This window comes from Tenrec ecaudatus, chromosome 8, assembly GCF_050624435.1.
Source record: "Tenrec ecaudatus isolate mTenEca1 chromosome 8, mTenEca1.hap1, whole genome shotgun sequence".
Taxonomy (NCBI): domain Eukaryota; kingdom Metazoa; phylum Chordata; class Mammalia; order Afrosoricida; family Tenrecidae; genus Tenrec; species Tenrec ecaudatus.
In genome coordinates, this window is record NC_134537.1 from 99,905,204 (window position 1) to 99,928,821 (window position 23,618).

Here is a 23,618-nt window from a genome sequence, read left to right on the forward strand (position 1 = left end):
ACAAGAACAACTGAGACGTGAGATTGAAAGAAATAGAAAAGTTTATTAACAAAAAAGGAGAAGAAGAACCTGCGCAGGGCCCAGCAGCTTGAAAGTAAAAAAATAAGTAAATAAAAGCTTGGCTGGCCGGTCCCTTCAACTTAGACTTGGGTTTTTATAATGTTTCATTAAACTGCTGAGCTGTGCAAGCAAGCTGGTACAGAAGCAGACTTGACGGTTGCACAATTTCCTGGTCCAGGATAGTCTTTTACTGATTTTAAGAACAAGGGGCTATTGTGTAGAATGATTGCTTAGTATAAATGGCTTTACTTAGGCTAACTATACAGTATGAGTCCCTAATAAAATGTTAAAAAAAGAAGTAGCAAGAAAGAAGGGAGGGGCACGGAGCCTAGAAAAGGAATTGAGAAACGGAAGTAACAGTCAGCCCCGCCCACCTGCCCAGCCTCACTCTGGTTGGCTGGCAGAGCGGAGGCGGAGCCTCGAGCTCCGTGCCCATTGGCTGTTTGGCGACGAGACGCAGGCCTGAGCGCCGGGGCCGGCCCCGGAGCGCGCCGCTCCGCGGAGTGGGCCTAGGTTGTGGTCTAGGCCGCTGGGCCGGGGAAGATGGTGTTAGGAGGGTGCCCGGTGAGTTACTTGCTTCTGTGCGGCCAAGCGGCTCTGCTGCTGGGGAATCTACTTCTGCTGCACTGTGTCTCTCGGAGCCACTCGCAGAATACTACCTACGAGCCCGAGCTTACGTCCTCTGGTGCCGCCCACCCGGAGGGCTCCGCGGGCGCTCGGAGCTGGGAATATGGCGACCCCCACTCTCCGGTCATCCTTTGCTCTTACCTGTAAGCTACCCAGTCGTCGGAGCGGGTGGAGGTGGAGATGGGGTCAGGAATGTATGGGTATGGGGTCGGGAGGAGGGGGGAGGAAGCCTCGCCCACCGAGGACCCGATAGTGAAGACGCGGAAGATAAACGTCAGTCTCTGTCCTCGAGCCCATGCAGGGGACAGCGTTACGTGTGGGTGGTAGATCCTTTTCGACCCCGAGCGGGGAGGACTTAGGGGAATGACATCATATAACATCTGCAAGAAGGTTGGCTTTCCCTGTTTCGTGGACTGTTAGCTGATAGGTGCTGGTCCTGATTAAAGTGTCAATGAAATAAATGACCTGTTCCCGTCCAAAGGGCACGACAATTTCCTTAACATTGCAAAACCAAACCAGGTGCGAGCTTCTCTGTGATCAATAAGAAAAAGCATTTGACAAGTGAGAGCAGGGATTCCAAACAGTTGCCCCTCTAAACTTGACCTTGGTTGTTAGCCCAGGATTCAGGACTCGGGGTTGGACGGTGCCTAGGGATGGACATAGAATCCGTGTGTAGGACTTGGGAGAAACACACACAATCCAATCCTCAGTCAAGGGAAATTTTGGAGGCTGTTTGAACTCTTTGACCCAGTCTTATTGACACCACCTCTAGGCATGGGAAAGAGTCTACAGAGTGAAATTAAGCCCGAAAAACTTGGTGGAAAACTGTCTCTTGCCTGTTTGGGTTATGTACATGTAAACAGCAATGTGTAACGAACGTTTGATAATCATCGTATGGGTGATTTACAGACCCGATGAATTTATAGACTGTGAAGACCCAGTGGATCATGTCGGAAATACAACAGCATTCCAGGAACTCGGCTACGGTTGCCTTAAGGTGGGTTTTTATCTTGTTCAAGAAGCAAGCTCTTCTATAGAGAAGTAGTGGTAGTTGGATGTTACAGGACATTTTAAGTGTTCAGAACATGTCAGTGTTAAACGTTTTACAGAAAAACGTAAGGGATATAAAGTTAGTCTTCTGTAGCGTTTCATCAGAATGACTGTTAATGGAGTTTCCAGCATAACATGGGTCAGTGGCTAAAGGCGGTCTCTACACCCAAACTACCCAGATGCAAAATCTAATCCTCCTGCCTTTGAGATGGACAGCAGTCAAACCAAAATGGCACTGCTGACTATCTTTCAGAGCTGTCTTGTAAGAGCCTTCTTACTGTCCTTACAAGCAAGAGAAAGAGTCTCCAGGAGCGAGGTGCACTTGCGCACGCATTTGAGGAAAACCCCTTTGTCAGATGGCCTTTATTTTCATGTGGGTCACCTAGGGGCTTACATGTTGACCTGCTAACCACAGGTCAGCAGTTTGAACCCAGCAACCATTTCTTTTTTTTTAATTAAAAGATGATTTTTTTACAACTCTTGTCACTATCCATACGTCACTTATATCAGGCGAATTTATATATATATGTTGCCTTCATTCTTTTCTAGACATTTACTTTCTATTGAGCCCATGGTATCAGCTCCTTTTTTTTAATCATTTTATTGGGGGCTCATACAACTCTTATCACGATCCATACATGCATCCATTGTGTCGAGCACATTTGTACATTTGTTGCCCTCATCATTCTCAAAACATTTGCTTTTAACTTGAGCCCTTGGTATCAGCTCCTCATTTTTTCCACTCCATTCCCAACCAGGCCCCCAATGAACCCTTGATAATTTATAAATTATTATTTTGTTATGCCTTACACTCTCCGACATCTCCCTTCACCCACTTTTCTGTTGTTCGTCCTCCAGGGAGGGGGTTATATATAGATCCTTGTAATCAGTTCTCCCTTTCTACCCCACCTTCCATCTACCCCCCCACCAACCATTTCAAGGGAGAAAGATGAACCTTTCTATGCCCATGAAAATTTACAGTCTTGAAAGTCCTAAGGGGCAGCTCTGCTCTGTCCTGGAAGGAAGGTCACTATGAGTTGTAATCAACTCGATGGCAATAGGTTTTCTTTCTACCAGGCAAGCAGGTTCCATCATATCCTTAGAAAATAGATAGGGTCCATCAGATGTCTGTACAGGAGGCCAAAGCATCCTAGAAGTCGCTTAGCGGTACAGAGTGAACACATTCAGATGTTAACTGACAATGTGGAAGTTTAGATCCTGCAAGAGATGGCTCAGAAATGCCTGGTGATCTACTTCCAACTAAAGGTAGTCATTTTCCTATGGGGGGGAAAAAAGTTTTTTAATCATTTTATTGGGGGCTTGTACAACTCCTATCACAATCCATTTGTAGAGCACAGTTTTGCCCTTGGAGTCATCATGAGTCAGAATGAACGTGGGTGTAACTGCATCTGTTCATGCTGTGCTCTTTTGTTCTGTAGGGTCTATACCAAGCAACACTATTACTGGGTCATGTGGTACCTCTATTCCCAATTGTTCTCAGAGTGGTTGTACCATTTTACAGTTCCACTAGCAGCGTAGGAGGGTCCACTCTCAACACCCTCTCCGGCATTTGTTGTTTTCTGCTTTTTTGAACTTTGCTCTCAAAGGTGAGATATTTAATCATTGATTTGCATCTCTCAGATGGCTAGTGATCACAAGTGTTTCTTCACGCTTGTTGGCCGCCTGGATGTTTGCCCATTCTATAATTTGGTTGTTCATCTTATTCTTGTTAAGCTGTTGCAGTTTCCTATAGATTTTAGAGATTAGTCCCCTGTCCGGTGTGTCTTTGCCAAATCATTTTTCTCTCTGGGTTTTCTTTTCCCTTTTGGCATACATTAGTTTCGTATTTTTAGGAGATCCCACTCATCTTGCCTGTCTTCTAGTGGGTGCATGTTTTTCATTATGTTTCATAGTGTGCTTATGGCAATGGACATTGACTTTTAAGTACCCATTCCCAAATGCTCAGTGATGTGCACTTGTTCCTGCAACACTAGGATATTGGCACTTTATTCTAAATAATATTTAATCAAACTTACGGATGAATTCTTTTTACTATTCTACCAAAGAAGTCAGTCACAAAGAAGGAGAGAGGGGCAAAGTTTATTGAAAGTAGTTGACATGTAGGCTACAGTCATCGAAAAAGTCCCTTGAAATCTATGCTACTAAGTCCCTGGGTCTTGAGTACAACATTACCCCCACCTTGTTACCATAATGAGAACCTGTGGCAGCTTATGTGAACGAATGTGAAGGTAAATTTCGTGCTAGTTTGCTTTCACTGGACTCTAATGTGCGAGCTGTTATCCCATAGTTTGGTGGCCAGGCCTACAGTGATGTGGAGCACACGCACGTCCTGTGCTGGGCCCTGGATGGGATTGAGTGTGCCAGCCCTAGGACCTTCCTACGAGAGAACAAACCTTGTATAAAGTAAGTAGTATCTGGGGGTAGCTGGTATTTGAAGAAAAGGGGAGCCATCACCTCCATGGCAGCGAGTTTGGTTTGGGTTTTGATGCATTCGGGTGAATGTGCTTACTGCTGTGCATAAGGCATAGGTGGGCAAGGTGGTTATAAGAGAAAAGACATGGGACTTGAGACCAGAGGTCATGCGTTCCGAATGTCCCACTAACTAGTACCTTGGAACACTCAGGAATCTCGGTCCTCTTGTCTACAAAATGAATGATTTGAGCCAAATGGCCTACCTCTAAAATCCCGATGGTTGGCATATGTCTTATGAAAATAGCCTTAGTATTTCAGAAATACAGGTTTTAATTACAGTATGGGCTCCTTAGGAAGACAGCAAGCCACAAAAGTGGAGAAATCAAAGTGGGGGAGAGGGGAGGGTAAGCTGTTGGGGGTGGGGTGTGATAAGTATCTTAAATTGCTTAATACAAATTTGATTATTTGAAATGTAAACCCCACCTAATTCACAAGATAAAATGTTTCTTTTTTTAAGTATGGGCCCCTCTTTCCTGAAAATAATTTATCATAAAGTTAAAGGATTACAAACCCCTAAGCAGTGCTGATGGTTAAACACTCAGCTGCTCTCTGAAAGGTTGGTGTTTCGAATCCACTCAGAGGTACTTGGAAGAAAGGCTTAATGGCCTACTTCCAAAAGGGCGCAGCCATTGAAACCCCGTGGATCATCAGCTCTGCTCTGGAGTGCAAGATTGGCAAGAGTCAGAATTGGCTCCACAGCAACTGGTTTGGTTTGGCTTAGATGATTAGAAGCATCTCTAAGTGTCCATTGAAAGCACAGAATTTACTTAGACCACCTGCTAATGCTAAGAACTGATGGGAATGTTTGGTGATACTATGAGAGCACAGTTGTCATACCAACGTGTAAGGAGAGATGTCGATACTTAGAAGTCTGCTTTTAGCTGCTAACACTACGAAACAGCAGGGAAGTTGTATGAAGATCTAATATTTATCTCCAGGAGATAGTATTTCCTTAGAAGATTACCCAGCCTTCAGAACAGAAAGGCAGAGGCAGTGGAGGCAGATGGCACCCTATCAGGTGCCTATTGTGAAAATGCACTCCCTAGTCTCTTTCCAATCCAGCTGCACAAGTCAGTATCTTAGCAAGTACTCTAGGAACCCTAGACCATTAGGAGACTTTGATTTTCTGGGAGGACACAGGAGTAAGAGGTCACAGGGATTGTTCCTTCACTTCTTTCACCATCTTTCCACTTTTCGTTAAATTCATTTTTATGTGGTTACGCATCTTCCTTTTCGTTCTTTTTGCCTAGGTATACCGGACATTACTTCATAACCACGTTACTCTACTCTTTTTTCCTGGGGTGTTTTGGAGTGGATCGATTCTGTCTGGGACACACGGGCACGGCAGTAGGAAAGCTGTTGACACTGGGAGGACTGGGGATTTGGTGGTTTGTGGACCTTATTTTGCTCATTACTGGAGGGCTGATGCCAAGTGATGGCAGCAACTGGTGCACTGTTTACTGAAAAGAGCTGCTCTTCCCGCCCTGGGAGGCAAGTGGAATGCTGCCTTCGGAATTCATCTCCATAGGGTCAAAACTCTTCCTTGACATCAGACTTATTATTTCCCCACGCTGCAGGCAATGGATTTGGTTGGGAAGGCTGCTTTGGGACTTTGGATTTTCAATCCAAATTTTACCCTGCAGACTAGACGTGACATACTAGAAGTGTTGTAAGAATCAAGTTTCGACCTTGCCTCATGGATACAACATTAAAGGATAGTGACTAACTTACAAGCTACAGATTACAGTTCCAGTCTTGTTCTGTCTTTATATTGCTGTCTTTGGTCCCGCAGAGCGAGTGAGCCCAATAGAATGAGCAAATGAATGATTTCAGCCATGTATATTTTCTGACCCTGAATCTTCATACAAAAGAGCGCTGAAGCTGAGCCAGTGAAAATCATCAGCTCTGTCCATGGATTATAACTTTGGGAATATACACTGCAGAAAAAAAATTTGCCAGCCAGGAAGTTGTATGAGTATTTTCAGTAGGGATAGTGAAACTCAAAAAGTAATTTTGCGGTGCTGGTATTTTTGTTTTGTTTTGTTTTGTTTTCCAAAATACAAGGCATGAGAAATGAATGATCCTATTAGTCACCCTTTTGTGTCACCTTTATGATGCGCCACAAGCTATATATGCAATGAACATCTGGTCGATTATGTGTTGTAACCTAGCAATGGCAAACATACCTGAGTGGAGCTATTATGCTTGATGGGCTTTGCTTATCCAAGAATTTATATTTACCAGTTTATAGAGCCATGCCATAGACCTGAGTTTAAAGAAAAGATTCCCTACAAGTAACTGTAAAAACCAATTGACTTAAGGATGGAGCTAAAATATAATTTGTGGGGGCAAACAGAAATTGCATCTTCTCAGAGAAAGCATGGCTGGCACCACAAACCCATTGTTGGGTATAATCATCAGTAACAGGGAGAGAGAGACCGAGCAACGGTCCCCAACCATTGTGAATAAAAAGAAATGTTCCAAATTGTAACTAGTTTTAAAGGCTTGGTTTCTGTCCTTAGAAGTCTTAAGTTGAAAAGACTGTTACACTTAATGAAAAGTAGACTTTGTAGACTAAGAGCCTGCTATTTGGGAAAACACAGCAAACTCTAGAAACAAGGTAAACAGCTCAAAGAGCGCATGAGTTTCATCGTGGTTGGCTTAAAGAGTAAAAATCCCAGTGAATGTCCCTGCAGAGCACTATCATTTTGTAGCACTTTCCCAAAGTTTCAGCTCTATTATTCCCAGATTAGTATGATCTCTGTTCTTAATATTACTAAATGGTGGCCATTGTGGGAAACTTCCAAACAGATAATTCTGTGCTGATCTTTACCTGGCTTATAAAAGTAATAACTTCCCCAATAAAATGATTTTTTTAAGTAATAACTTGTAGGTTTGTATGAGTAAGTCAACTCTTGGTATCTTTTCGTTTTTATGACTTATGAGAAACCTGGACCTTCTCCTCAGAAAAGTGAACATGCACAGGAGACTTTTGCATAGAATTTAAGGGCTCTGGGTAAAGGGTGCCCTACTAAAAATCTCGCCCTAAAGGAAGTCTGGAAAACGGGCTTTCCTAAAAATAAGGTGTTATGTTAAGCTACAAGTCCTACTTCATTTTCATCCTAGACTTTTTTTAAATCTTCCTGAGTATTTGCACATGCCATCACCCCATAAAAAAATGCTTTCCCTTTAAAAAAAATTGGCAGTGAGATATCATTCATGTTGCCAAAAGGAAGAGGTGGGTAAAAAGTGAAAATCTTCCAGCTATTGATGAAGCTCTGTTCTGGACTACACCCTTCTCACGGTCAGAAGAGTTGTTGGAGACTCGTTTCCATTGCTGGAGTGATGAGGCATAACTGAAGAATCATTACTAATAATCTGTGGCGATCTGCATTTGTCAGTTTCCACTCAACTTCTAAAAGCTTGTTTGCTGTAAGCATAAGCACTAGCCAGCCGGGATACAACCTGGAAAGCTGACTTGGAATAAAGAAATATAAAGGATGATTATTACAAACTTTATTTGCATCACACTGAGTTCCAGGTGTTTCCTAGTGATTGGCAGGTAGAGCTGCTCGTGTGTGCGTGTTATGTCGAGTTTATGGCAACAGAGGGATGTTAAAAGTACTGAAGCCCCTCTATCCCAGATTCAATTAGGGACTGGGCCTGTTTTTCTGTCATTTCTTTATCTTTAGATACAATTTTATTATCAGCTCTCCAGACTTCCTTCCACTTGGCTTTGTCAGCAGCAGTATATATAGCACCCACAGCCTAAGGAGCTCTGAGCATGTGTGTGAGTTTTTCTGTATAAAAAAGAGCTCTTTAAAAAGTATTACTTTTTCTTTGTAAGACAAACAAAAAACGCTCCCAAAACACACCTGGCCATCGTCAGCACATCTTTGATGCAAACCAAGTAAGACAGCTTTGGTGTTGTCAGAATATCTCTCTTTAAAGTAAGGTGCTTCGCCAGCAACGTTCCTGTCCATCCCACCACAGCTGCAAGCAGTGCTGCGCCCTGTCAGGAAGGCCCCTTGGAAAATAAAACAGTGTCTCTCCGAAACCGAAAACAAGCTGCTTAATTGGTTATTTCAGGTGTGACTCTCAGGATCAAAGTTTGACTTCCCCGACGAACCACCATGGAAAGAGAATCATTCTCCTTCACGGCTTCAATAACGTCCGTTGTAGTGGTCACAAGTTGCCCGTTGATGCTGACAATTACATCGTGATCTCTCAACCCAGAGCTGGGCGGAAGAAAAACAAAAAGACCGTGAAACCAGAAAGTTTTCACTTATTCCCACCTAGAATGTCTTGGCACTACCATTTTGCTGGCGTTAAACATACAAACCAGGAATACTACTAAATTCTTCCCAATATAAAGGCTGTCCAACGTGTGCTATGAAGTCGCCCGGAGCACACTTGCACTTACCTTGATAAAAATAGCTATTCTCCCAGAATCGTGTATGAATCATTTACTCGTTCCACACACTGAATTTGGTTTGGAAGAGGTAGGTTAGCCCCTCATCTCTCATAACCTCTGACCTCGGTTGACTTTAAACGCACCCCAGGTCTCACAAGCAAAAGTAAATATACTTTCACTCAGATGCTTCAACTCTGACCAGTTTGGTTTGGACATCACACTTAGGGGGCCCCATATTTACCCATAGTTTATGGAACTGGGGGTTCCATTGAGCTGCACCGTGGAAGTTCTGGTCAATCACAATTCAGCCTAACCGTCCACATCTGACTGTTGAGGGCTCTGGTTCCAGTATCCTTCTCAAAGCTGGGATTACATTTCCTTTGCATGGAATCGTATGCGAGAAACAAGAACCAGCCACGAATGCAAACTACAGCAAGGTAACAATGCACTGTCAAGAACCCATCAAATTAAATGACTCAAGGAGAGGCCCATTGAGAAGTGGGGGAGGAGTGGCAAAGAATTAGGATGAGGCAGGAGTTTTTAAATCTGGAGTTTAAAAACAATTTGGAGAAATGAGATATCGAGCAAATGAATGGGAAGAGAAGTTTGAGTGGTAGAACTAAAAGCAGAAGCTTTTAGAACAGGGTCAGCCCTGAGGATGACTTGGGACAGAATCCCATCGCCCTCTTTAAAAAACAAGTCAGTAATTACGTGAATGGAAAAGCTGAACATTATTACTGAGCGCCTATTGTGCACCAAATATGAGGAACTGAAACTCAGGGAGGATAAATAATCCTCAAGACACAGCTGTAGGAGACTGCTAATGATAATTCACTGGCAATGCCTGACAGTAAGCATTAACCCACTTGGGCTACTAAGAAAAAGAGGTTCCTTGGTAATCACTTCCCCGAAACTCAAACCTGGAAAATCCTACATGGCGTCTCCATGAACCAAAATTGACTCGAGGCAAGTAGGTTTGGTTTGGGGGGGGGGGGGGGGGGTGATGTGATACTGAGTGCTTTGTATAATGTGAGTCGCTAGTTTTCTTATGATGGAAATAGTCTTTTACAGAGGAAGATGTGGTACAGAGCCATCAATTAATCTGTAGTATAACCATCTGGGGAAGATGTATGACTTGGGCAGTTCTCTTGTTTGTAAAAGCTAGAGTTCTTACGATTAGTAGACATTAGAAGCTAAACTCCCAATTCCCATTCCAAACCAAATCCGTTGTGTGAAAGGAGTAGACTACTTACACCTGATTCCGACAGGATAGTTATTTTATACAGGCAGATAAGACTGTGGCACTCCAGGTGATTTCGCAGCCCTCATCATGGCAGTAAGTCGCTCCAACTCTCAGAAACAAGAGCAGCCTCAAAGGCAGGGTACGCTGGAGTCCAAACACATCCTTGCCTCTCTAGCTCCACATATCAATTAACCTACGTAGCATGGCTGCTTCCTCTGTAGAATAATCACTTTATACGTAAGACTGTTGGGTACACGCACAATTATGTGTAAGCCACTTAAAATGGCATATTTAAAATTTTAAAACACTGCCACCAAGTTGGTGCCGACTCAGCACAGGGTAGAACAGGGCAGGTCTGCCTCTGGGTTTCAGAGAGACTGTAACACATCACAGAAGTAGAAAGCCCCATCTTTCTCCCACAGAGCAGCTGGTGATTTTGAACTGCTGACCTTGTGGCTTGCAGCCCAACTCGTAACCACTACACCACCACGGTTCCTCTAAAATGGCATCTAAATGCTTAATAAGCACCAGCTGTTATTACTGTGGTGATCATCACTGTTAGTACTAAGTACAAGTGGGTAACGCCAGACAAGAAGGGATTTCTGTTTACCAGTGGTTTGGGGCAGAAACTTCAATGTGTGTACAAAGTAGGTATCTCGTTAAAGATGCAGATTTTGACTCTGGCTGTAGGAGGGGGAGAATCTGTGTCCCTGACAGATTCCCAGTTGAGAAACAAAGCTTTAAAGACAGAAAGACAGCTTTGGCCTGGCCCTAGCAGTTAAAAATAAGGAAAAGGGAGGAGGTCGGAATCCTGAAAGTTTAGAAAGACATGTACAAGCTAAATTTCGTAACGAGACCTATCACTTAGCTCTTTTGGACAGCTAGTGCCTTAAGACTTCTGTCCCCCTAACAAGCAAAAGGGTTGATATACTCTAAGCAGATCATTGGGTTTTGGGATAAGCAAACACAATGAGCAAGGAATATTGGAGAACAAGAAGAAGTAAACCCAGGAAAATAATATTAATGGGATTAAACCACTTAGTATAATAATCTCAAGACCATGGTCAAATTAGCTGGAGAACTTTCATCTGTAATACACTAGCCTTTGCTTTATTTCACAGGTCTTAGTGCTTGGCTTTTTCTCAAGTGTAATGACAAAGTGTTTTAAAATATTTAAGTGTACTAAAAACTTTAGCTGTAACTATAAAATAAAAGGGTTTTTTTCCTGGTTTCTTCTGATTCTTAATAACTAAGGTATCAAAAATGCTAGATACAGGGATTCCTACCAAAATTAAAGTAAACTTATGCCATTAACTCAAATCATGAGCTCTCAGGCTATAGAGAACCATCCCCTTCAAAAAAAAAAAACTTTACAAATGCTTACGTCTAAATCAATGCTCTCCAATAGAAATATAATGTAAGCCACGAATATAATTTGCAAATGTTAGTAGCCGCATTTAAACATGTAAAATCAAGTGGAATTATTTTAATAATATATCTCATTTAATTTATAATATCCAAAACACTATTTTAATATTTAAAATGTGATGGGACTTCAAAGAAGCGTTCGTGGAAAAATTCTATAATTCTATTTTTCCCAGAACTTTTTGAAGCCCTAATGAGGTCTGTTATGACTCATGTCGGTCTTTGAAACCCACTAGAAATGATACACTTGTATGATGCTCTACTCTGCAACAATTATATGCTACATGATGCAACAGCAAAATGAAAATAATATTTAGGTTGCATCTTTTTTTTTTTTGAGATTGAAATGAAATAAAATGTAAATTCCAGTTCCTCAGTTGTACTAGCCACATTCCAAGTGTTGGTAGCCCATGTAAGTAGCGGCTACCTTGCTGGGCGACACATGTCTAGATCCCGCCAGCATGTCCGTGACACACATCTCCAAAGACCAAAGGAGGCTAGGCAAAAGCCCGCACTTCCCTTACCTTTCAGCAGCTGTTCCTTGAATCACTTCATAGACAAAAACCCCAGAACTCACATCAGGGAAATCTGGATCCTGCCTTTTCATTTCTTGCAGAAGGCTGAAAGAGAAGACGCTTCCCGTAAGGTTAAGAAGAACACGCTTCCAGCAAACGATCCCTGAACTAACTACAAGCTTTTCTCTTGTGAAAAAAAAAAAAAAAAGAAGAACACGCTTCCCAAAATGGAAGCTGCCACCCCCGACAGGTGGGGGGGCGGGAAAAATCAGGGTGGGGAAGACTGCAAAAGCAGATACCTACACTTTTCCCAGGATTATGGGCTATAGTATATACGTTTTTCATTGCAAGGAGGGCAGTAATTTTTTTTCCTTCTGAAGCGGGAGCAGTAGGTTTAGTAAGTTTGGGAAGCTCTAGCTCCCCATAAGACCCAAAGCTACTCTGTTCATGCTCATAATGGCCAATCAAGCCAAAAACGATATTCTTCCCTAGGGGGTGTGATTCTCTGAGTAGGAGACCCTTATCCAGTACAGACAGAGTGACAGGAACAACTGATCAGAAGAGTCGATGCTTGTGCAGACATACTCAGTGACACAGAGGGCCCAAGGTTCAAAGGGCCCCTAGCTATTGTGCAAACACTTTAGCTGTCCAGCTGTGGCTTCCAAAACACAACCCAGACGCAAATACATGCTTACTTCAGAGAGAGGGGCAACATTCTCAGACCCAGGTATTTCTTCTGTGAGAGAACCTTTCCTAGAAGAAAGGGAAGAGATAATGTCACTACCCACAAAAGTCCCGTCCTTCCTGCACAGATTAAAAGACCCAAGTCATGGCATATCCTTACTGGTGCAGCTGCCCTGTCAGGCTGCCAGCCGTGAAGCTCATGCCGCAGAAAAGCCTCGGTCTTTAGCACATACTCCTCCCCCTGGCCTCCTCCCCCTTCTTTTCCACCATGATTTAAGCCAAAGATCCACCAGGTATAACTCAGGCTTGGGTTTTTTGTGCTTCATCTACCAATTTTGCTTCCCAAACCACAATTTTAAAAACTGGGTTCTGGGGTGGAGAGAGGGGAAAAAGAGGAACTGATACCAAAGGGCTAAATGTCTAGAAAATGATAATGGCAACATAAGTACAAATATTCTTAATACAGTGGGTGTATGGAATGTAATAAGAGCAGTAAGAGTCCCCAATAACATGATTTAAAAATAAATAAAACAAAAACTGGGTTCAAGGGACCAGTACTCTAGAGAATTCAATGAACTCTCAGCACGAACAATTGAGGGCACCTGTAAGACCCCTACTCACCCTCCCCCCACCACCCCCCACACACAAAAGAAACCCTTTGCTGTCACGTTCAATTCTGACTCATTGTAACCCCATGTGCTATAGAGAGCAAAATTGCTCCATCTGGGTTTGCTTGGCTGCCATCTTTACAGGGAGTCCCTGGGAGGGGCAAAGATGAAGGGCTCAAACATCAGCCAAGAAGTTAGCAGTTCAAACCCATTCAGAAGCACTTTGGAAGAGGCCTGGTGAAAAGTCACCACTGAGAAAGCCAGTTATACTTTGCATATATAAGGCCACCAAGATTTGGACTCGATTGCCACTAACAATTTTTACAAAACCAACTGCCAGGTCTTTCTTCCGTGACATGGGGGGTGGGAGGGTGTCCCACTGCCAAACTTAATGTTAGCGACCCCTTGCATCATGTGAGGACCTTTAGAAAACACAAGAAGGGTCAAAATATATACTTTTTTCATCCAAACTCCTTTCACCTTTCAACTGGCGCTCATGGAAATCTGCCAAGAACTGTCGAATTCGATCTGAGGGAATTGCGAAGGAGATTCCTGCCGTCACTTTCAATGTATTTATACCAATCACCTCGCCGTCCTGGAAAGAGAGGCGGACACGTCACTCAGCCAGCAAATTGCATGGCACCACTCGTTGCAAAATGAGAACAAATAAATGACTGTGTGAAGTCGGTCGACAGTCGGAATACAAAAGGAGAGCGTGTTCCATTCTCCAACTGTTCAGTGCTTGAACATGAATTTGGACCGAATTCAGTTCGTCAACTGTATTATTCTCCCTTTTATCACTTAAGTATAACTCATGCTGGAAAAGGCAAAATTATGCCAAATTTCTGCAATGTAGTTATGGGGGGGTGCTGATATTTGAGAAACGAATGTTCTACACAGAAAGAAAATACTTTCTTTTCTCGGTACCTCTGCATCCTTTAGCCATTATTTTGTTGTGTAATAGGAACCCTGGTGACCCAGTGAGTGATGCGCTGGGCAAGTAACTGCAAGGTCGGCAGTTCGAAACCACCAGCTCTGAGGGAGAATGACAAGGCTTTCTCTTCCTATGAAGAGCTGCCGTCTCAGAAGCCCACCGAGACAGTTCTACCAGGTCCTGTAGAGTCCATATGAGTCAGAACCAACTCAGTGACAGTGAATTTGGTTTGGTTGTTAGGGAATGGAAGAGAGAGAGAAGAGACTTCTGCTTCCACTTCAGAAGGGCTGGGAGGTGGCCTGAAACCCTACGTTTACCCGGCTCTAGTACCCTCCGTCGCCTAACAGAGAAAGCATGTTCGAGAAAGTTCCCGGGATACTCTGTAAAAGCGCTCAGTCATTTCACACACAAGTCCTCCTCCGAAAAGCAAATGTAATGGACAGAGGGACTAAAAGCCATCAGTCCAAAGGGACTCGGCCTGACCAGAGAGTGCATATTCAACATCACTGCACCCACGTGTTTCCACGCGCCTTGGAGCAACTGGAAACACTGGCATTTCCACTGGACATGGTGAATACAGGTGTTTAAAATACATGACCAAAGGGGGAGCGGGGAAGGAGGGGGGAAATGAGGAGCTGATGCCAGGGGCTTAGGTGGAGAGCAAATGTTTTGAGAATGATGAGGGCAATGAATGTACAGATGTGCTTTACACAATTGATGTATGGATGGACTGTGATAAGAGTTGTATGAGCCCCTAATAAAACGATTTTTTTAAAAGGGTAGGGAACTTTAGGTATATTCCTCAATGCCTAAAAGAATTAGAAAACTGGAAGGTTGAGAGAAGATGACTGTAGAAACAAAATTTTTAAAAAGAGTTATCTGAACCCCGAATAAAATGATTTTATGAATAAATAACATACATGACGAAGCACGCGATTCTTGTTTTGGCTTTTTTCCCTCACACATAAATAGGTTAAGACTGAAAACTGGATAAGGCATATCATGTAATTAGGATTGTTTGTTAAGATTTCTTCACATCAAGCAGCCACAGGTCTTCAAGGATACCTGTTACATGGCACAATTGATCACTTGTCATAAATCTGGGTTTAATGCCCAGGATTTTGGTAACTAGCCAAGGAAAATAGAAAGCATGTTGGAGAGAAAGCCTTTGCGGTATGCCAGAGCCCTGGCAGCTCTCCGCTGGAGCAGATCACATGCTCGGAGAGTAAATCCATCAAAGAGCTTGACTTTTTTCCTAACCATTTATTTAAGATCCAGGGATAGGAAAGCACCATCCCACAAATCTCTTCGTTAGGGCGGCAGATCCTCATGTCCACATCCCAGAATCTGCAAAGTCCTTGATCGTGAGGAAAAGACATGCAATGACAAGGACAGTGGCTACTCACCAAGTTCACCAGAGGTCCTCCCGAATTCCCATGCTAAAGGGAGATTTGAGGGGAAAAAGAGAGAGAGGAAGATTGGGAGGAAGAAAATGAAAGCCATTAGCAAGGCCCATGAGTGCATTTCTCCTTGTTATTTCTACGTCATTCCTAAAGCAGCCTTCTCTATGAGGCCTGCCTCCAGAGCATGGAAACTGAGCTCCTCCAGCAGTGATCCATGTAAATCTACACCACTAGCAAAAGGACCAAAACAGACCCCAAAAGGCCACCCAATCATCACACAGGCTGAACGCCAACAGGACATTCCACTCCTCTTGGAAGGACTTCATGGTTTAACAATGTTAACTCAAAGATCACAAGTTTATTTGGCCTACCACCTCTTTTTCAGAAAAAGGGGGGAGAAAATTACTCGGTGCCCCTCTACAATGAAAACTTTTGTGCCAAAGTCCATATACCAGGATAAAGTTCAGGCATCTTCTTTTACAACCCCCATCGGCCACTCCAGTGCCACCCTCCTCCCCACCTTTGACCCCCCCCTGCTGGGGTCGGGGTAGGGGGATCCCTCTCCTTGGGAAACACTGAACTGAAAGGGCAGAGGGGAACAAAGGCCACTGTAAGGTTTCCCTCTCCTTGTACTGCCAGTGTCTTAAGGGCTGAGGCTGACTTACGTTGATGATGGCATCTGTCTGGATATAATCCATGTCTGAATCCTTCAGCCCCAGCTCTTTACCCCCTCGCTGGGTCGTGCTGACAATCCCAGCCGTGACTGTGTTCTGAAGCGAAAATGGGCTGCCCAACGCCACCACGAACTCTCCAGCTCGAAGGTGCGATGATCTTCCCAGCAGCAGCACAGGAAGGTCGGTCTGCATACAGGCAAGGACAGCAGAATGAACAGACCAAGAAGACAATCAACCACATTTGTGTTTCATACACACACACACGCACAGGGGAGATAGAAAAGGTTTGTGGGAAAATCTTCTCATCTTTCAATCCCATTTTTTCTATGAACATTTTAAAGCCCCCTACTATATGACACAATTCCATCTGGGCATTTATCCTCTAAGAATCATCTACCCACATAGATTCTATACTTCTAAAATCCCAACCCTGACCAAATTCTCAACAGCTAACCGTTAAGATGATCACGAGCGTGTCTGAGGTCAGAAAGGACTGTTTTGTAGTAAACCACAAAGGAAGTAACAAACCAACAGAAGCCGACGTTCGCATCAACACAAGTCCAGCTCAAACCCGTCAGTCAAAGGGACCACACCGCCGCAGTGCTTCTCAATAACCTCCAACGCACACACACCTAACCTGGGGGTGATAGACTATATCTCTATAGTGTCTCAGTTGGTTTCAGAAAAGCTCTCAGATGGTGTCATGGCTGCGGGGGGGGGGGGGGGGGGCAGGGAAGCCACACTTTGTTTAGCCGGGACTCGGGAATATCCCTTAGCACAAGTCTTCTTCAACCCAGTTGAGCTTAACAGAAAAAAAAAAATGTCTTCCTGCCATTGTACCCTGTTAAAATCTATCTATAGGGGGATCAAATTGACAAAAACAAACCAAAAGAATAGATAGAAGGCAATGAGTTTAAGTTAATGAGGGAGGAATAATTCAAAAAAGAAGGGTATCTCAAAAAAGAATATATTTGCACAATTCAAATGTATTCAATGTCACTGAAATGTATATGTAAAAATCACTCAATTGGCATTATGTTCATGGTGTATATTCTCAAGGACAACAAAATATAGTAAAGTCTTCAAAAAGCAGAACCTCTGTAAGGCTCAGACCTGCCAAGAAAGGAAGACCAATATTTTCCCCTAAGATGAACAATGGAAAAGGTCAGACTGCACCCTGTCAAAGATGAGAAATTGGCCAGACCAGGAAAACAAGGTCGTCCTCTCTAGTTCTGACACTCACACATTTCAGTATAACTTATTAAATTATGTGTATGACAATGAATTCCATAGTCTTTGCTTTAAACTTAGAACTCAGGGGATATAAACAATTTCTCAATACAAGCACAAAAACTCAAGTTGGCATTCACAATAAAAAATAAGGGGAAGAAGAGGCAGGGGAAGGGAGCAGTGAGCAAACAGCGCCATACATAGGGGAACAACTAGGGAATTAAAATAAACAACAAGAAGGACTTAGAGATCCTGGGAGTATTGGCACAATAGCAATCTAGATGAGAAGAATTACTAAGAGGCAGAAGAAAGGCAAGTGTAATGGTGGGAAAGGAGGAAGGCAAAAGGAAACAGGAAAGATCTAGGAAGCAAAGCTATGGATAGAGGTACAAACATAGATGTGCACTTATGTAAATATTTTAATTCATCAAATAGAGGTATTGGCATAGGTACATATATTTATATGGCAATACATTGAGGAAGTAGATGGACTTTGGGTCTCTGCTCAAGCCCTTCCTCAATGCAAGAACACTGTTCTAACAACCTGGTATTCTGTGATACTCACCCTCCCAGCACGATCGCTGAAGACAAAATGGGTGCAGAAGCACTGTGGTGAAGAAAGCTGATGGTGCCTAGCTATCAACAGATATAGCATCTAGGGTGGTAAAGGCTTGAAGTTAAACAAACATCTATCTAGCAGAGAATCAACAAGCCCACATGGGAGAAGCACATCAGCCTGTGCATTCATGAAGTGTAATGGTATCGGGTAACAGGCATCAGAAGACCCAAAACAAACAAAAAAACATATTCTTGAGAATGAGGGGAGTCAGAGCAAGACCCCAAACTCACCTGTAGACAATAGGACATCCCCCACAGGAGGGTCACAAGGAAAGGATGAGTCAACCAGGGTGCAGTAAAGCATCAATGAAACAGACAATATTCCTCTGGTTCTTTGAGGCTTACTCCCGCGCCCCCACTATCATGACCCCAATCCTGCCTTTCACTGAAGGCTTGGCTGGAGCATGTACACAGGTACAGATAAGAGCTCAGGGCACATGGAATCCAGGTCAGAAAAACCCCTCGGGAATAGAAATGGGAGTAGTGATACCAGGAGGGTAGGGGGAAGGTGGGGAAAGGAGGGAAGAAGAAGCCATGGATGAAGGGAGATAGCGGTTGGTATAAGATATGAAAATAATAATTTATAATTTATCAAGGGGTCACGAGGAGGGGAGGGGGAGGGAGGATAAAAAGAGGAGCTCAAATAGAGTGTAAATGTTTAGAAAATAATGATGGCAACATATGTACAAGTATGCTTGATACAATTGATGTAGGGTTTGTTAAAGAGCTATAACAGGGAGGGGAGGGGAGAGAAGGGGGAACCCATCACAAGGTTGAATATATAGCCCCCCAAAGAGAACAAATAACAGATATATAGGTGAAGGGATACAAAGGACAGTGTACAATATGAAATAATAATATATAATTGATCAAAGATTCCCGGGGGTAGAGGGTAGGGAGGGAGGGGACAAAAGGAGAACTTATACCAAGGGCTCAAGTAGAAAATATTTTGGAAATGATGATAGCAACATATGTACAAATATGCTTGATTCAATTGATGTATGGAATGTTATCAGAGCTGTAAGACTCCCCCAATAAAGTGATCTTAACAATTAAATAATAATAAAATAAAATCTGAAGGAGAAAAATAAAAGAGCATTCCTTAACAGCTTAGAGAATTTACCATAATTGAGAAATTAGAATAATATCTGGTATAATATGGCAAGCAGAAAAATATAGTTTCCAGAAGCAGCACTTATAGAAGTATTGGAAGGAGAAATTTTTTTGGGGGGGCAGTTCATAGAAGTGGTTATGGGTGTACAGAGAGACACAGAGAGAACATGAACAAAATGGGAAAGAACACCAAAGAAAGGGAACCAGGGAAAAGCATACACTGGGTAGACAAGATTATGTGGGAGAGGCTCGGAGGAGAAAATATCAAGGAATTGATGAAAATCCCCAAATATGCAGACTCTGGTTTGGCCCTTGAATACTCACCTTGGGCTCAATCTTAATCAGTGCAAGGTCCAGCTTATGGTCAATGTCCTTGACAGTGGCTTCATACTGCGCCCCACTCTGGAGTTCCACTTGGATCCGCTGCTGGTTAGTAAGGACGTGAGCGTTGGTGACGATGAGCCCATCCTCAGACACTATGAACCCAGAGCCACTGGATGCTGGAACGTCGTTGGTGCTGAGAGGTGACCTGTCTCGGTGGAATCACGGTAAAGCGAAAGGCAGGAGAAGCAGGAAACAGGGGCAGCACATTTCTTCACATGCTTCCATCACAAGGTTCTCAGACATTTCACTTTTCCCTGTGCTTTCCTTTCTCCATGGAGAAATGAGCTCCGTATGTACAGCGCCCTGCTGTCTCCTGTTCTAGATTGCAAGCTGGTTCCAACTCTCCATCTCCAGGGATAAGCCCTTCTTTGCAGCTGGTGAAAACAGACACCAGAGGCCCTCCTCTTCAAAGAAGTCTAACCTAACCCTAACACTGCAGGCCAGGGGGAGCCACCAAAGGACCACTATCAAGAACGCTGGTGGCCGATGGAATGGACACTGTCAGAACTGTATGGGAAGGAAACGGGATCTATTGGAAAAAGTAAGATATGTCAATAAAAATATTATTTAATTTAAAAATTAAAGGTGATAAATATGAGAAGAAGGAAAAAAAAGGACCCTGGTGGCTAGTGGTTACACACTGGGGCCTGCTAATGGCAAAGTTGGCAGTTCGAAACCACCAGCCACTCCATGGGAGAAAGACTGGGCTTTGTACTCCCAAAAACATTTACAGTCTCGGCAGCTCACAGAAGCACTTCTATCCTGTCCTAGAGTCTCTCTGAGTCGGCGTCAACTCAATGGCAGTGAATTTGGATTTTGGAAGCAAAGAGAAAGTCAAAAGGTCTGGTTTCTCTTTTAGGTTTCACTATTAAGTGACTTTGTGACATCGAATAAATGACTCTCCTTTCTCTGGATCTGAATTTCCTTCCATGCCAACAAGGAGCTGGGAAGATCACCAAGAAAATACCAGTTCCGGGAGGGTGGAGTGGAAAGGGGGAACCGATTACAAGGGTTTACATATCACCTCCTCCCTGGGGGGTGGACAACAGAAAAGTGGGTGAAGACGTCGGATGGTGTAAGATATGACAAAGTAATAATTTATAAATTATCATGGGCTCATGAGGGAGTGGGGAAGGAGAGGGGAAATGAGGAGCTGATGTCAGGGGCTTGTTTTGACCTTGAACTGGTTATTCAACCTCTTTGCGTCCCCATGCTCCCACCACTCCGGTAACATTGAATGATGCTTACAAAACGGGGGCGAGTAAGGCAAATCCTCACCCAGAGGCACGAAGGTGGCTCCAACTCGGAGCCACGCTGTGGAAGGTGCCTCAGCTTGGAAACCTTTGCGGGAGCAGCCAGCCTCATCTTTCTCCCGGGTGTGGCTGCTGGTTTTGAACTGCCCACCCAGCAGTGGTCCCAGAAAGGGTGCCTGCACCCATCTCCTTTACCTGCGGAACAGCTGCAAGTGAACCACCGCAGGCGCCACCTTCTCCACCACTGCGGCGATGAAGTTGTACCTGCTCCGGAGCCGGCCCGCCCTTCCGACCCCTGTGAAGAAATGCTTGGTTCTCCTCAAACCACCACCCTCCCACCCCACCCCCCGGGGGTGGGGGGCAGCTCCCCTGCCACATCAGGTGTCACATCTCAACGCCTCAGTCCCTGCTCCTCCCTCCCCGCCTCTCCTTTATTTATTCTCTGCCCCCCCTCCCTCCCCCAGCTGTGCTCTCTGGGGACCAGGCTCCATCCCCGCGTGGGAAAACATCCAAGAGGAGAAACTACCGCGGCAGCCATTGAAAGAGGCGCCTGCCCATTGGGAGGAAAGAAACCCAAGCACAAGAACAAGAGGCTAGCACGGCTTGCTGCAGAAACTTCCAGAAAAGGGTCCCCACCCCCCTATCCCCCGGGGGCGCCTGGCGGCTCACCTGGGTCCTCGCAGCCGCCCTTCTGCACCGGCACGGCGGGGAGCGCCCCGCGGAGGCGCGCGGCGCGGTTCTCGGCGCGGAGCGCGCACAGGCTGGCATAGGTGCGCCCGTCGCTGCCGCACACGGCCGCACCCACCGCCGGGCAGCCGCACGTGCCGAGCCTCGGGCCGCCGGGGACCCGGGCGCGGAAGGGCGCGCGGCATTGCAGCCCCGCGGCGCACGGCCGGCCCGCAGCCCCGCCGCAGGCTTCGCCCTCCCCGGCGGCGCACACGCTGCAGCAGCGGCAGCGGTCGAGCACGGGCACCACGCCCTCCGGGCAAGTGGGCAGCGGGGGGCAACGCGTCGGCTCGCAGGCAGCGGGGCAGGGCATGGACGTCCGCGATCTCCTCGCTTCCACTCTGGGCACGGGCGCCGCGGGCAGCAGCAGCAGCAGCCACATCAGGAGGAACTGGCAGAACCCAGCGGCCCCCAGCCGGGGTCCAGTCATCTTGCTCCTTAGCTTCCAGGGACTCTGCTCCAAAGCAACGGATCCTCTCCTGGGGACCCTCTCCTGGACGCGATGCCACCTCTGCCACCCTGGGACTTTTAAGAGGCAGCGCCTTGCAGACCTCTCCACCGAAGTCCCAAACCACCCCCAGCCTCCCCGGTCCTACCCCAACCCCCCGCCAGGCCCACCCACCGGCCCATTTTCCACCCACGGGCCGGGCCGAGGTCAGCTTTAGGAACACACACCACCACATTTCAGTATTTCACATGGTTTTATTACAAAACAAGCAACAAAACGGTTTTAGAAAATTATTTTTGCTACACACCAATTAGGAGATGGCATCAAATGAGAAGCGTAACAGTTTCCATGCACGCGGCTCCAGCGCGCAGCAAGGGCACTTCACAGCTCACAGACTGGGCCAAAACACAGAATCATGCCACACTTTCATAAGCAGTGGGACGGGGGGGGGGGGTGGGGGGGGTTGTGAAACGGCGGGTTCTTGCCAGGCATACGCTTTAATCTCACTCTTACTTAGCAGGCAGCTAATTGTTGCAGGCATACAGGAAAACCAGAATAGGTGGGTGGGTGAGTGGGCTAAGAAGAGATGCTGTAGAAAATGCCTATGACACTAGTCACTAGTCTGACCTGATGAATGTTTATAAACCAAGTTGACTGGGTAAACTCCGCTTCTAGCTTCTAGTTACCTGCCTGTTATCTAATTTAACAGTGATAACAAGCATCTGCCCCCACTGCTCAATTGACTTAACCGGGTATTTATTCATTGGGTTTTTTCAGACCATATCAAGAGTAGGAAAGGGAACAAACCCTTGTTTCGAGTGAGCTGAAACCCTGAATTTTAAATCTACTCTCTCACCGGAGCTCATCATGCTGAGAAATAGATGTGTACCTCCCATATATTGACCTGAAAGCACTCTACAGAATACGCTCCTGAATAGTACACTTGTGTTACCTCACAGAATGTAAAAAGCCAAACTACTTCTAACTGACTTCAGAGCATTCAAGAATGGTCACTGGCCAAATCAGTTCAGCTACTGGGAAGACCACCTGAAATCCTGACTCCTGTCCTGCTGGGTCAAGAACTAGCATCAAAGCACAATAGACACAGCGTCACTCGGTGGAGAGCTTGCATCCACAAGGAGAAGCAGTACCTTTCCTGGTTCCTTTTTGTTGTCAACTCGGTTTTATTCCAGAGCCCATGCTGCTTTTAACCGCTAACTTATACTGTATACACACTCTATTTCCTTCCACTTTCTGTTTGACGGTAAGGACACGGAGCATCTTTGACCAGCACGTGTACTGGATCAGCAAGTATTATATGAAATTAGCCAGAAGGCAGCCCCCCGCCAAAAAAAGGAATTCTGGAATAAGGTTTGGAAATGTGCATGCTTTTCTTAGATGATTTCATTGAAGATAATTTTTATTTGCTGTTAACCACAGTCTCATTTAAAATTCCCAAATTCCAACTGGAATTTGTGGTTCATGGCCCAATTAACTTTGCTTTCCCTTAACAAGATAATAACAGTCTGGAGACATGTTTCATCTCACACATTCTCAAAGTAGATTTTACTGAATAGGCAACAGATCGGTTTACTATTATTGGTCAATTAATTTAATTGTAGTAATCTGGCAGACAGTGTATTTCAAATGAGGTTTTCATAACTCAAATACCAAAAGATGACATCTTTTCCACAAGCCAATGAATGTTTAGCAGGA

General features: G+C 44.8%; 2 protein-coding genes across 2 annotated transcripts; one reads left to right on the forward strand and one right to left on the reverse strand.

Annotated features, from left to right (window-relative positions):
* Nucleotides 1-541: 541 nt before the first annotated feature.
* On the forward strand, nucleotides 542-6,308 carry TM2D2 (TM2 domain containing 2). The gene is made up of 4 exons (XM_075556636.1): nucleotides 542-830; nucleotides 1,597-1,684; nucleotides 4,046-4,161; nucleotides 5,481-6,308. Exons 1-4 carry the CDS (start codon nucleotides 604-606, stop codon nucleotides 5,692-5,694), a joined length of 645 nt encoding a protein of 214 aa, XP_075412751.1. The 5' UTR covers nucleotides 542-603; the 3' UTR covers nucleotides 5,695-6,308.
* Nucleotides 6,258-21,976, reverse strand: HTRA4 (HtrA serine peptidase 4). Its single transcript, XM_075556637.1, has 9 exons — nucleotides 21,398-21,976; nucleotides 20,924-21,023; nucleotides 19,416-19,620; nucleotides 16,122-16,316; nucleotides 15,460-15,492; nucleotides 13,600-13,714; nucleotides 12,523-12,580; nucleotides 11,837-11,932; nucleotides 6,258-8,468 (listed from the first exon to the last, which is right to left on the reverse strand). Exons 1-9 carry the CDS (start codon nucleotides 21,882-21,884, stop codon nucleotides 8,303-8,305), a joined length of 1,455 nt encoding a protein of 484 aa, XP_075412752.1. The 5' UTR covers nucleotides 21,885-21,976; the 3' UTR covers nucleotides 6,258-8,302.
* Nucleotides 21,977-23,618: the final 1,642 nt, after the last annotated feature.

Bases quoted from the DNA above. Each gene is read 5' to 3' on its own strand.
- TM2D2 (XM_075556636.1), top strand. From the start codon at position 604: ATGGTGTTAGGAGGGTGCCCGGTGAGTTACTTGCTTCTGTGCGGCCAA. The intron at 831-1,596 runs GTAAGCTACCCA...GGTGATTTACAG, and splicing joins GTCATCCTTTGCTCTTACCT to ACCCGATGAATTTATAGACT. The intron at 1,685-4,045 runs GTGGGTTTTTAT...GTTATCCCATAG, and splicing joins TCGGCTACGGTTGCCTTAAG to TTTGGTGGCCAGGCCTACAG.
- HTRA4 (XM_075556637.1), bottom strand. From the start codon at position 21,884: ATGACTGGACCCCGGCTGGGGGCCGCTGGGTTCTGCCAGTTCCTCCTG. The intron at 16,317-19,415 runs GTGAGTATTCAA...GCCTGTATGCAG, and splicing joins TGATTAAGATTGAGCCCAAG to ACCGACCTTCCTGTGCTGCT. The intron at 13,715-15,459 runs GTGAGTAGCCAC...CTCTCTTTCCAG, and splicing joins GAGGACCTCTGGTGAACTTG to GACGGCGAGGTGATTGGTAT.